The following is a 14622-nucleotide window of genomic DNA, read 5'->3' as shown; positions in this document are numbered from 1 at the left end:
ATCCTTTTAAATAATGATTTTATAATAGAAAAACTAATTCATGTTAGAATTTAGCTTAAAATATGATTTTTGTTTCTTGAAATGTTAATTGGAAACATGTGAATTTTGTAGTTTTTAAATAGCACAGTGGTGGTCTTTGTTACTGTGTTTTGAGCCAAGAGTAATCTTTTCCATCCTTAGGGTCTTATGACAGCAGAGGGGCTCTGGGAGCTTTGATGGCTTGTCTACGAACAGCTAGAGCTCATGGACATCTTCAGTCTGCAACTGATGCCTGGAGGGACCTTGTGTCCAGTGCAAGAATAAAGCAAGGCTTAATTCATCAGCACTGCCAAGTAAGTAAACAAAATAACTGGGAATTCATACATGCGGTAGATCCCTGATTCATTTATTCATTTAACAGTGCGATATAGAAGCCCCTACATTATGCCCAGCACTGTTTTAAGGGCTCCATAAGAAGGATGAATAGAAAGGGAAGAGTATAAACATTGCACTCAGGCTACTTAAAGTTTAGTTGAGAGAATAAGGAAACCTGCATAAGACAACTGGAAACTCTTAGAAGACAATGCAGATACAAGTGTACCTTTATGCATAAAGACTGGGGAAGCTTAGAAGAAGAGATTGATCTGAGTATAGATGGTGGTTGAGTAGGAAAGTGATAAATGTGATCTGAGGAGGGGAAGCACTGGCGGCTACTCAAAATGGAAGGACACAGTAAACAAGGGCTGAAGGGTGACTAAAGACATCGTTTGGCAGGAGTGGAGTATTTTGTCCATTTTATGGAAACCTCCAATGCTTGGTTGAAGACTTCAGATTTTATCCAGTTGGTAACTGGGAAGCAGAGCCACTCTGCCTTCAGCCAGGAAGTGGCATGAATGGAAACAGAGATGAGTTTCCAGAGTGGGAGCAAAAAGAAACCAGTGAGATGTTCAAGACAGTAATTGGAGAGTGAGATGATGTGGTCCTGGGGCAGAGTGGTCACTGAGAAAAAAGAATGAAGTTGAGCATTACTGTGGAATAAGAATCTCTAAGATTTTTGACTTTTATAAAATACCCAATTTACACATTTAATAAAATAATTTTATAGGAAATAACCACAGGAACTTTGGGATTATGGAACCTTTCTGAAGTACACATGGGTAAACTGAGGTTTACCTTCCCCCCCCCCCCACCTTTGGTAGCCTGTGTAAATAATTAAACCGGTCAAGTGGTTTAGGCTTTGCTTATTTCATTGAAAAATTAACATTTTATTGCTTGGTGTATTTTAGGTACGGATCGATACATTAGGCTTGCTTTGTGAAAGTAATCGAAGTACAGAAATTGTTTCCACAGAAGAAATGGAGTGCATTCAGTTCTTTATCACATACAATCTTAACAGTCAGTCTCCAGGAGTGCGGCAACAGATTTGTTCTCTTCTTAAAAAGGTAAAATTTCTCTTCAGAAAGTGTAGGAAGGTGGTGAACTTTGCTCTGGAATTATTTTTAAAAAGAGCCCAGATCCGAGGAGAGTGTGGGAATAAGGGTCATGGGATTGGACTACCACAGCTCTTCATGGCCCTTCTGTGAACACTTTGTTCTGTGATTCCATAAAGTTTATATTTGGGGTTAAAATCCAGAGTGAAAAGTCCTTTCACTCTGGTGTAATAGATCAGCCTTGAACTCTTTTTTTGAAAGAAAAAAAAAAATCTAGCACTGGAGTTTTCAGGGTATAAGGTATTTTAAGAAAACTTTAGTAAGAGGAGGAAGGATGTCTTTGTATTTTTATTGTTCCTGTAAGTGCCTCAAGAAATGGTCATTATTGAATAATTCAGCTTGAATTAATCACCTGACACACTTCTGGGGTGAAGAGTTGGTAGAGGGTAGAAGTGAGTATGTCATCTTTAGGTTCATGCCAACCTAAGGGAAATAGGACTGTGGCTTTATGACTATGGATTCTGATTTGAGGTAATGTTTGGTTTTTGGTTTTTAAAATGTAAAGGTTAATTTTCTGTCAAAAAGAAACACTGTTTAAATGTTGAGTTTAAAAACCAGTACTCCCCTTGCCTGAAGTTTTAGTCTAAAGAATTTAGAAAGTTCTTCCTTTGCCTTTCAAGCTGATGTTTAAGGTTACTGTGGCTCATGTATGCTTCATTTTTCTTCTTCTCAAAGTTGTTTTGTAGGATACAGGAAAGTTCTCAGGTACTTTATAAACTGGAACAAAGTAAATCCAAACATGAACCAGAGAATGAGTTAACCAGACAGCACCCTTCTGTATCTTTACAGCAATATAAGGTAGGTGATAGATTTCTAGATATACAGATTTTTAAGAAACCTAAAACAATTTTGAATAAACATTAAAGAGAAGTAAATACTCTTGGTGAATAGTATTTCTGTGCTTTTTTCCTTCAAGCTGGGTTTTACATATTCCTTCTAGTGCTTTGGAACTTCTCTTAAGGTAGCCTGAGTTGCGGAACCGGTGCTGGACTTGAAGTCTGTTATAGAATAACATTCTGGGAAAACTGGACAGCTACATGTAAAAGAATGAAATTAGGACACTCCCTAACACCATACACAAAAATAAACTCAAAATGGATTAAAGACCTAAATGTAAGGCCAGACACTGTAAAACTCTTAGAGGAAAACATAGGCAGAACACTCTATGACATAAATCACAGCAAGATCCTTTTTGACCCACCTCATAGAGAAATGGAAATAAAAACAAAAATAAACAAATGGGACCTAATGAAACTTAAAAGCTTTTGCACAGCAAAGGAAACCATAAACAAGACAAAAAGACAACCCTCAGAATGGGAGAAAATATTTGCAAATGAAGCAACTGACAAAGGATTAATCTCCAAAATTTACAAGCAGCTCTTGCAGCTCAATATCAAAAAAACAAACAACCCAATCCAAAAATGGGCAGAAGACCTAAATAGACATTTCTCCAAAGAAGATATACAGATTGCCAACAAACACATGAAAGGATGCTCAACATCACTAATCATTAGAGAAATGTAAATCAAAACTACAATGAGGTACCACCTCACACCAGTCAGAATGGCCATCATCGAAAAATCTACAAACAATAAATGCTGGAGGAGGTGTGGAGAAAAGAGAACCCTTTTGCACTGTTGGTGGGAATGTAAATTGATACAACCACTATGGAGAACAGTATGGAGCTTCCTTTAACAAACTAAAAATAGAACTACCATATGACCCAGCAATCCCACTACTGGGCATATACCCTAAGAAAACCCTAATTCAAAAAGAGTCATGTACCACAATGTTCATTGCAGCTCTATTTACAATAGCCAGGACATGGAAGCAACCTAAGTGTCCATCGACAGATGAATGGGTAAAGAAGATGTGGCACATATATACAATGGAATATTACTCAGCCATAAAAAGAAACGAAATTGAGTTATTTGTAGTGAGGTGGATGGACCTAGAGACTGTCATACAGAGTGAAGTAAGTCAGAAAGAGACAAAACAAATACCGTATGCTAACACATATATATGGAATCTAAAAAAATAAAAAATTGTTCTGAAGAACCTAGGGACTGGACAGGAATAAAGACTCAGACGTAGAGAATGGACTTGAGGACACAGGGAGGGAGAAGGGTAAGCTGGGACAAAGTGAGAGTGGCATGGACATATATACACTACCAAACGTAAAATAGATAGCTAGTGGAAAGCAACTGCATAGCACAGAGAGATCAGCTCGGTGCTTTGTGACCACCTAGAGGGGTGGGATAGGGAGGGTGGGAGGGAGACGCAAGAGCAAGGAGATAACGGGGATATATGTATACGTATAGGTGATTCACTTTGTTATAAAGCAGAAACTAACACACTATTGTGAAGCAATTATACTCCAATAAAGATGTTTTAAAAAAAAAAAAGAATTACATTAATGAGCTAACCTCGATGTTTTACAGCTTATGTGAGCCAGATGAATTTAGTACTTTAAAAAAAGGTAATTGGCAGCCCTGATTCCTCCACCCCTCCCCGGGGTAGATGACTGCTGCATCTGAGCCTGTTTCCCCTTTCCTCTAACATGACTTAACAGTGGCTTGATGTTTGTGACTCCTGGCCCATGGTCCAGTTACAGAGCTTCCTCTCTATCCTGTTTTGGAGTGAACTTGAAGAATAGGACTGGATTTCAGGGCACCAGGTTAATGTCATGGATGGATCCCCAGATATAGCAGCTCCAGTCTGGGCCAGGGCTTAGCTTGACAACCTTCAATTTCTGTCCATCAGAACAGAATGAGCTTTTCACTGGTTTCTTACTCCAAATCTTTCCTCTCAGAAGCAGATGCTTATTTTCTCCTAAGACCCAGATAGAGGACAGAGCTCATCTATTTTATTTCATTTAGGGAAACAAGTATAATAAATGATATATTGGAACCATGCTATACTTACTACCTACTAAAGGTTAAAAATCATCTAAAGAAGAACATTCCTATACAAAGGCTGAAATCAGCTTCATCTTCGTAAAATCTCAACAACAAAAGATGAGAAAGTCACAACCTAAACTTGACATGATTAGTAAACAATTCTGCCACTGACTACTTGGCTTACTTTCATGAGTCTACTTAGCTGTAAGTGGGATGAGTACCCTCTCTGAAAAGGTTGGTTTTGAGGATTAAACAAGAAATGTTCTTTGCAAACTCTAAATCACTCTAAAAAGCCTTCCTGGGCATCATTAAAAGTAACTAGAGTATATATTGAGCATTTACTGTGTGTGTGTAACAGTTATATTTTAGCCCTTTTTAGATCATTGCTAGATGATCTCAGAAACACCTTGCTTCTTTTTGCAGGGGATAAAATGACATTTGTGAAATCTCAATTAGGTACTTAGAAACACAAAACTGATTTTGTGGTTTGACATTCTGAATTTTCGTGTATGCGTGGTTTCTTCGTTTTGCTTATGAATATATATTTTTTGAAAACTAGTCCTTCAGAGTCTTGATCTGAGTCAGTCTCATAGTTCTGATATTTTCTCCCACTTGTAGGCTTTTGTGGCTTTTGGAGGTTGCAACTTTGGAACTGTTGTATCATCGTCATTAGAATAGTGGGTGTCGCGTGCGGTGTGTGGTGGACTCAGTGCCAGTCAACAGACTAAGTGCTGGGGAGAAGAGAAGGCTATGAGTGGGAGAAGGTGTCTTCTAGTCTAGTGAAGGAGGTTATTTCATACCTAAATAATAGCTAGAGTACTTAAAAATATGTTAGCTAGAGTACTTTCAAGTATAAAGTGCTTTATATCCGTGTTCTCCTTTAATCTTTAATGATGAAACTGTGAGATAGGCATTATTATCCTCACTTAACAAGTGAGATAAGTGAAGCTTGGAAAAGTTGAATGAGCAAACTATCCAAGGGTCCTCAGCCAGGAAGTGGTAGAGCCTGACTACAATCCAGATCTGCTCTGGACAACCAAATCGGAATAGTTTCTTCCCTACTACCAGCTTGAGGGAAGGCTTGGAGGTAAGAGAGTACAGGGAAAATTTGGAGAATGGTGAATTCACTAGTATGAATGACATATAAGATACTTGAGGGACAGAGGATTTTTTTTTGGCCACGCCCCACAGTATGTGGGATCTTAGTTCCCCGACCAGGGATCAAACCCATGCCCCTTGCATTGGAAGCACAGAGTCCTTTTTTTTTTTTTAACTATTTGTTTTTTTGTTTTTTTGTTTTTTTTAAATAATAATACCCACTTCATACAGTTGTTATGAACGTTAATTTTAGAGGTACTCTATAGAAAGACCTGGCTTTTTTTTTTTTTAATTCTTTATTTTATTTATTTATTTTTGGCTGTGTTGGGTCTTCGTTTCTGTGCAAGGGCTTTCACCAGTTGCGGCAAGCGGGGGCCACTCTTCATCGCGGTGCGCGGGCCTCTCACTGTCGTGGCCTCTCTTGTTGCGGAGCACAGGCTCCAGACGCGCAGGCTCAGTAGTTGTGGCTCACGGGCCTAGTTGCTCCGCGGCATGTGGGATCTTCGCAGACCAGGGCTCGAACCCATGTCCCCTGCATTGGCAGGCAGATTCTCAACCACTGTGCCACCAGGGAAGCCCAACTATTTGTTTTTTTAAAAAATATTTATTTATTTGGCTGTGTCGGGTCTTAGTTGCGGCATGCAGGATCTTTCGTTGCAGTGCACAGGCTCTTTGTTGCGGCATGCAGGCTTCTCTCTCATTGTGGTGTGTGGGCTCTAGAGTACGCAGTCTCTCTAGTTGTGGCACGTGGGCTCCAGAGCACCCGGGCTCAGTAGTTGCAGCACACGAGTTCCACGGCATGTGGGATCTTAGTTCCCCAACGAGGGATCGAACTCGTGTCCCCTGCATTGGAAGACAGATTCTTAACCACTAGACCACCAGCGAAGTCCCCGGACAGAGGAATTGAATAATGGGAAATGAGTTAGAAAATCAATTTGGGGATGGGTAGCAGAGAGTTTTGAATGCTAGGCCATGGTATCTGGAATCCTCACCAAGAGCCATTAAAAGGGACTAGAGCATATATTGAGCCCTTACTATGTGTGTAGTACACTGTGTTCAGGACATAAATGTCTAAATTGTGGTTCCTGCCTCCATTGTGGTTACAGTCTAGTTGAGGGAAAGAACAACTATATCTGAAAATATAATTGACACTGCAGTTAGGATAAGATAAATCCTAAAGGATGAACTTGTTGCCATTTAATGTGAATATTATACTACTCATTTATAATTAACACTAGTTTAGGATATTTTCAATAACTACCCTATTCCTTTGAAACCCAATAGAATTAATAAACTAGTAAACTCTTACTTAGGGCTTGTAAAGGCCTACAGGATAAATCCCCAAGATTGTATGTCCTTGACCAAGGAAATGAATGCAGGAATCCTGTCTAAAGACGGTTGGGACTGGGGCTGTTTATATGCTGCTTAGTTACAAATATATGTTGTCAGGGCATAGCAGTGTATGAGAGGCTTGAGAATCACAGCTTTTCCTTATATGTTTTTCCTTTAGTCTTATGGAGAAATTATTATTTTTTTTTTTAATTAGAGGAAGAAGACTTTATCCTGGATAAACTATTTCCCACATTGCTTTTTACTAAAAGTTTTCATTTCTAATCATTTGTATAAACAGAAAGGTAGAATAGGAGTCTCAGAGAGGCAGATAGAAGACAGTGGAATAGCTAGATCTTTGTCATGAAGTATGTCATTATAGCCAGATATCACGTATTTATCAAATGTATCAAGTAGTATATATTAGATATGTCTTTGGTCATTTTAAAACTTAAAAAAAAAGTATATATACCTTTGATGCCTGAATGCTTCTGGTGAAGAAAATCAACATTCATTCAACTTTAACACAAGTCAGGGCAGAATGGATCATGTTTTCACCAGAAAAATGTTTTTTCTGGTCTGGACTACATTTAGAATTGTATTTTTTGTTGTTGGTTTTGTTTTTTTTTTTAACTTAAATCAGGTATAATTGACAATAGTTTCAGGTGTACAACACAGTGGTTAGACATTTGTATATATTGGGACATGATTACCACATTAAGTCTAGTTAACATTTGTCACCATACAAAGTTAGAAAAAGTTTTTTTTCTTAGCAACTTTCAAATATACAATGTAGTAGTATTAACTGTAGTCACTCTACTGTACATTACATCCCATGGCCTATTTATTTTATTTTATACCTGGAAGTTTGTATCTTTTGACTCTATTCACCCATTTTTCCAAATCCTCCCCCACCCGACCCCTGGCAACCACCAGTCTGTTCTCTGTATTTATGAGGTTGGTTTTTGTTTTTGTTTTTAATTTTTTTATTCTATATAAAAGAGAGATCATGCAGTCTTTGTCTTTTTCTGTCTGATTTATTTATCTGTTTATCCATCCTTGGACACTTATGTTGTTTCTATATCTTGACTGTTGTAAATAATGCTGCAGTGAACATGGGGGCACACATATCTTTTTAAATTAGTGTTTTCGTTTTCTTCCGTACTTCTTGTTGACTCTACAAAGATAGGGTTCACTGAAGTCATGAGCTCATGGTCAAGGGTGCCAATCTGCATTGTCAAGCAAAGTGAACAACTAGTATTGTTTTAAAAAATCTTTTCTCTCTAAATTAGAAAAAACTTCACTCTTCAGAGTAATAGTAGTGATACTTTCAAGATAACCTATTGTGAGTTAGCTCAATTATACTTACTGTAATTTTTTTTTTTTAGAATTTCATGTCATCCATTTGCAACAGTCTTTTTGAAGCATTATTTCCTGGCTCTTCCTACCCAACTAGATTTTCAGCTTTAACCATTTTAGGCTCAATAGCTGAAGTTTTTCCTGTGCCAGAAGGTAAGTTTTCAATCATGTTTGGGGAAAGTATTTGTTTTCTTGCAAAACATACTTTTTCAATATTTTGTTTTACTTGAAGTTTCAGGTTTGTTGTCTTTTGTTTAGATTCTTATCAGAGGTGTTAGTCTCATTATATAATTCTTATTTGGACATAATTCAGTTTGCCAGTAAGGGGCATAAGAGAGAGAAACTTTTCAGTGATTGTTATTTGCTGACCCGAAACTAGAGTTTTCATGGATTATGCTTATTATGAGATGAGTTGCTGCCCTCACTCCCCTAATTTGTATGTTGCTATTTTAGGATAGTGCCCAATCTGTTCTCTAAGTTTAAAAAATTAAAATAATAATAGTTTCTCTTATGTATAACATTCCTCAGTGAGTCTCTGTGGTTAAAATGTGGTTTCCCTTATATGCTGTCTGTTTCATAAGTCTGAATCTGGTTTTGGAAAGACAATATAAGGATGTCATTTCCAGGCATTCTGGTTTAATCATACCCTTTGTATCTCCTCTGTGGGGTATTCAACAGGATGAATATTTAACTTCCTTCTTTGCATTGTTTTATTTTCCTTTTTTTTTTTAAGTTTTTTTAAAGATTAATTTATTTTTGGCTGTGTTGGGTCTTCATTAATGCACACAGGCTTTCCCTAGTTGCCGCGAGCGGGGGCTACTCTTCGCTGCACTGCACGGGCCCCTCATTGCAGTGGCCTCTCCCGCCGTGGAGCACGGTCTCCAGATGCACGGGCTTCAGCAATTGTGGCTCGCGGGCTCTAGAGCGCAGGCTCAGTAGTTGTGGCGCACAGGGCTCAGCTGCTCCGCAGCATGTGGGATCTTCCCGGACCAGGGCTCGAACCCGTGCCCCCTGCATTGGCAGGCGGATTCCCAACCACTGTGCCACCAGGGAAGCCCTTATTTTCCTTTTTGACAAGAAATGATTCTTTTTATCTCCATACATGAATGTGTGTGTATTTTAATGATGATTTCTTGTTTGTGCTCAGTCTTCCTTGACGGTGGACAAACAGGAAAATGTACTGCTCTTTTGGAGGGAATGGCCAAAGGACCAGGAAGCTTTACACTATAGTTGGATTTTTTTTTTTTTTCGTTTAAATTTTTAGGCAAAGTATAATTTTTTGGCAGTTATTTGCTGTTAATACAGACTTGCTTCATTTGAAGAAAACCATTTTTTTCAAGTTTTTGTTTTGAAAAAGTTGAAGCTAACAGCAAAGTTTCAAGAATAGTTCAGTGAATAAACTAACAACAAAGTTTCAAGAATAGTTCAGCCATGAACCCTCTACTTAGATTCATAAGTTATTCTGTTGTGATATTTGCTTTACCTCACTGTTTCTCTCTCATTAATTTTCTTTTTTTAAAAAATTTATTTATTTTATTATTTATTTTATTTTTGGCTGCGTTGAGTCTTCATTGCTGTGTGCGGGCTTTTCTCTAGTTGCGGAGAGAGGGGGCTACTCTTCATTGTGGTGCGTGGGCTTCTCATTGCGGTGGCTTCTCTTGTTGCGGAGCATGGGCTCTAGGTGCATGGGCTTCAGTAGTTGTGGCACTCGGATTCAGTAGTTGTGACTCGCGGGCTCTAGAGCGCAGGCTCAGTAGTTGTGGCACACGGGCTTAGTTGCTCCGCGGCATGTGGGATCTTCCTGAACCAGGGCTTGAACCCGTGTCCTCTGCATTGGCAGGCGGATTCTTAACCACTGCGCCACCAGGAAAGCCCTCTCATTAATTTTCTAACCATAACACAATGATCAAATTCAGGAATTAATGTTGATACAATGCTGTTATCTAATATACAATCCATATTCAAATTGTACCAGTTGTCCTAATAAGTGGCTTTTTATAGAAAAAAATTTTTTCCCCACAATCCAGGAACCAGTCTAAGATCACACATTGCATTTAATTGTTATGCGTCTTGAGCCTCTTTCAATTTGGAAATTTTCTTATTTCGTGACATTAACATTTTGGAAGAATGTATCTCAGTTTGGGTTTGTCTGATTGTTTTCTTATGACTTGATTCAGGTTATGCATTTTTGGCAAGAATACTGCATAGGTGATGTAGTTTCTTTCTCAGGGCATGATAACAGGAGATACATGATGTTAGTTTGTCCCATTATTCTTGATAAATTGGATCACCTGATTAAGGTAAGTGTAGTAGGACAAAAAATGACCTCCAAAAGAAACCCATACCAAATTCTTGAACTCGTGAATGTGAACCTTACTTATTTAAACCTTACTTATTTAGGGGTTTTTGTAGATATGATTAAGTTAAAGATCTTAAAATGAGATAATCTTGGATTATCTGGATGGACCTTAATGCCATTGCAAGTGGCATTGTAAGAGGGAGGCAGAGGGAAATGTGACAAAAAGAAAAGGAGGAGTCATTGTGACAGTGGTAGTAGAGATTGGCGTGCTGTGGCTATGAGCCAGGGAATGCTGGCAGCCACCAGAAGCTGAAAGAGACGAGGAATGAATTCTCCCTTAGAGACTCGAGAGAGAGCATGGCCCTACAGACACCTTGATTTCAGACTTCTGGCTTCCAGAACTGTGAGAAAATAGATTTCTGTGGTTTTAAGCCACCAAGGTCATGGTAATTTGTTACAGCATCCATAGAAAATGAATACAAGAGTACCCATCAGTTTAGGGAATTTCAGTGGTACTACAACTGAATTTAGAAAATAAGGTTTTACCTGAGAGTGATTGATTATCCATTTAACAAAAAGTTTTCTGTGCATTCCTATATTTATAGTTACACCTAGGTGTGAGGGAAATATCTAGGCTGAATTATACTGGTAATTTTTCAATTGAGAGAATAGTTTAATATATTTAAATATACTTTAAAAGTGAAAAACCTGTGTCATCTTCCTAATGAATGAGTCATGTATAATTGGGCAGTGACTGATGGCACAGTAATGATGTTAATTAAACAACTGGGAAGTAATGTAAATAGAGCAAACCATACTGTACCCATTAACTATAAAGGAGGCTAAAGAAGCATGACTGAAAAATACGGGATAGGAAATGTAAACTCATTCTTCATCTTTATCTCAAGAATACTAATACTAATACTTGCCTTTCCTCAAGTATGTCCTAGTTCAAGAAGAATAAGCCACATGCATCTTTCTCATTTGGAATAAAATGTCACAGTATTCATGGTGAAAAATTGGATTCCACAATTAGATTAAAAGGGTTTGTTCAACAAATAATTTATTTAGTGCCAAGGATATACAGTGTACAAAACAGAGTGCTTCCCATTTTAGAGCTTAGACTTTAGTGAAGATAGACAGACAGTAAGTCAACAAGTGATACGTAGAATTTCAGATGGAGATAAGTAGTATGAAAAAATATTTCAAGAAGAAAAGTGCAGGGAAGTATAGAGTGCCTGGGAGGTTGGGAGTAATAGCTCTTTCATACAATGGTGTCAGAGAAGGCTTCCAATTTGTGCAGAGCTCTTAAATAACCAATGGGTCAAAGGGGAAATTAGAAAATACTTTGAGAGGAAAGAAAACAAAAACACAACTTACCAAAACTTATAGGATGAAGCAAAAGCAGTGCTAATAGAGAGATTTATATAACTGTAAATGCCTACATTAAGTAAGAAAAAAAGATCTCAAATCAATAACCTCACTTTACACCTCATGGAATTAGAAAAAGAAGAGCACACTTACCCCACAGCTACAGAAAGAAGGAAGTAATAAAGATTAGAATGGAGATAAATGAAATAGAGAAGAGAAAAACAATACAGAGAATCAGCAAAACCAGAAGTTGTTTTTTTTTTAAGATCAACAAAATTGACAAAGTTTTAGCTATACTAAGAATTAAAAAAAGATGTAAATCACTAAAATCAGAAATAAAAGTAGAGACATTTCTACTGACCTTACAGAAATAAAAAAGATTTTAAGACAGTACTGTGAACAATTATATTGTATTTCTAATAAATTAGGTAACCTACATGAAATGGACAAATTCCTAGTAATATACAAATTGCTGACTCAAGAAGTAGAAAATTTGAACAGACCTATAACAAATAAAGAGATGGAGTCAAAAGCCTCTGAAAAGAAAAGCTCTCAGCAAAGAAAAGTCCAAGGGGAGTGGCTTCATTGGTATATTCTGCCAAACATTTAAAGAAGAATTAATGCCATTCTTTCTCAAACTTCAAAAAAATTGGAGAGGAAGGAACATTTCCTAACTCATTCTATGAAGCCAGCATCACTCTGATACCACAAGAAAAGAAAACTACAGCTGTATCTTTTATGAATATAGGTGCAAAAATTCTCAAGAAAATGCTAGAAAACCAAATCCAACAGCATATTAAAAGAATTATATACCATGACTAAGTAAGTGGAATTTATCCCAGGAACACAAAGGTGTTTCAGCATAAGAAAAGATAGTAAAGGTAATACACCACATTAGAACAAAAGAAAAAAAAACATGATAATCTCAATGGAGAAAAAGTATTGACAAAATTCTACACCATTTCAGACAAATAAACACTTAGCAAACTAGGAATAGAAGAGAACTTCCTCAGTATGATAAAGGACATTCATGAAAAGCCCATAGGCAACACCATATTCAATGGTGAAAGACCGAAAGCCCCTTCCCTATGATCAGGAACAAGACACAGATGCTCACTTTCACTGCTGCTATTCACCGTTGTACCAGAAGTTTTAGCCAGAGGAGTTAGGCAAGATAAAGAAATGAAAGGTGTCCGAATTGGAAAAGAAAAGGCAGATTTGAGCAGAGGTGTGATTGAAGTGACAAAAACTTCGTTTGCTTGCCCTATGAATTTCACAGGGTTGGACTAACTTGCGAGTTAAGATTAAATGAACTCACATGCTGATTTATATTGAGCAACATTCCTCTAATTAAGCATAGAAATGTTTTCAGGTATTACAAGGGGTTAATTCGTTAAATGTTAAAGGTTCTTCACATCCTGCTATGAAATCCATTATTCCCATAGTTTAGTCTTAGCCTTAAGAATTAAATAGATTTGGTGACTGTCATCATTCTTTAGTGATAGTTTTTCTGTTAATTTCTTTGTTGGTTGAAATTCATCTTTTTTTGAGAAGAGTTTTTGGGAAAATGTAGCTCTTAATTTCTTGCACATTCAAACATGTTTATATTGCTGTTATACTTGATACTGAAATGGGATTTTGATATGTAGATTTTCATCACCCCTTTTCTCCCTAAGGATTTGGTAAGCATTGCTCCACTATCTTCTAGCACTACATACTGCTGTGGCATAGAGTGAAGCCAGCCTGATTTTTTCCACGTTGTAGATGAATTGAACTTTTTGCCTGAATGGCAAAAAGATTCCTTCTTTACTGTTGATGCCCAGGAATGGTATTAGGATATGTCTTTTTTTTTTTCAATAAATATAATCATTTATTTCAATGGTTGATAATTTAAATGTTACTTAAAAAAAATCAACCTGTTTACACATTTGTATATTAAACACTGAAATGATTATTCCATATTGATAGTAATCTTAACCTTTTTTTTTTGTAACTAACAATCAATCTTTATTAAAAAAAAAAAAACTGGGGATAATATTCTTATAATAGACTGTGGGCAATGCAGATACCTCAACTTATCCATCAATTATGATTATCTGTGTTATAATAGGAAATTCACAGAGTAATCCACCTACTCAGATATTTATTTGAGGGAGACCTAACATTCTGTTTTGTTTACATCACTGCCTCTTCCATCCTCCACTCTGATTCTTTCAGTCAGCCAAACCTAAGTGCAAGTAATACATGTAGTTGAATGGGTGCCTAGGGAAAACTACATATTTGAATAAGATTCAAATCAAACAGGCAGATTTTTAAATTATTTAAAGGATATGTCATTGTATTGATTATTCTATGTCAGTTCACCTAAGACATGGTAGGACTTTGGATTCTAGGACAAGAAAGTTTATGAAGGTTTTTTTGAAAGATGTATTCCTGAATTTATTTGTTTATACTTGTTTATTTGAAAAATAACTTAGGTATCTTGTCTATAATATATAACTTTTTGAAAGAGAATGAAATAGTTTTAAACAAATTTTTAAAAACTATTTATTTCCTTTCGATTGTCTCTAGGTATTTTTTGATTTCCTCTTTGATTTCTTCAGTGATCCATTGGTTGTTTAGTAGCATATTGTTTAGCCTCTGTGTGTTTGAATTTTGCAGTTTTTTTCTTGTAGTTGATTTCTAGCCTTATAATGTTGTGGTCAGAAAAGATGCTTGATATGATTTCAGTTTTCTTAAATTTACCAAGGCTTGCTTTGTGGCCTAGCACGTAATTTATCCTGGAGAATGTTCCATG

The 14622-nt window shown here is 36.9% G+C and overlaps 1 protein-coding gene across 2 annotated transcripts in view; it reads left to right on the top strand.

Annotated features, from left to right (window-relative positions):
* The window catches only part of THADA (THADA armadillo repeat containing), a 318246-nt gene that overhangs the window by 25177 nt on the left and 278447 nt on the right, over positions 1–14622 (top strand). For both annotated transcript variants that reach the window (XM_061210468.1, XM_061210467.1), the window contains exons 12-15: positions 181–332; positions 1266–1421; positions 2145–2267; positions 8185–8308. In XM_061210468.1, the coding sequence (XP_061066451.1) occupies positions 181–332; positions 1266–1421; positions 2145–2267; positions 8185–8308 (555 nt within the window). The remainder of the gene's footprint in view (positions 1–180; positions 333–1265; positions 1422–2144; positions 2268–8184; positions 8309–14622) is intronic.

This window comes from Eubalaena glacialis, chromosome 14 (genome assembly GCF_028564815.1).
Source record: "Eubalaena glacialis isolate mEubGla1 chromosome 14, mEubGla1.1.hap2.+ XY, whole genome shotgun sequence".
NCBI classification, from domain to species: domain Eukaryota; kingdom Metazoa; phylum Chordata; class Mammalia; order Artiodactyla; family Balaenidae; genus Eubalaena; species Eubalaena glacialis.
The sequence above is the reverse complement of the archived record's forward strand: the minus strand, read 5'-3'. Positions and strand labels throughout refer to the sequence as shown.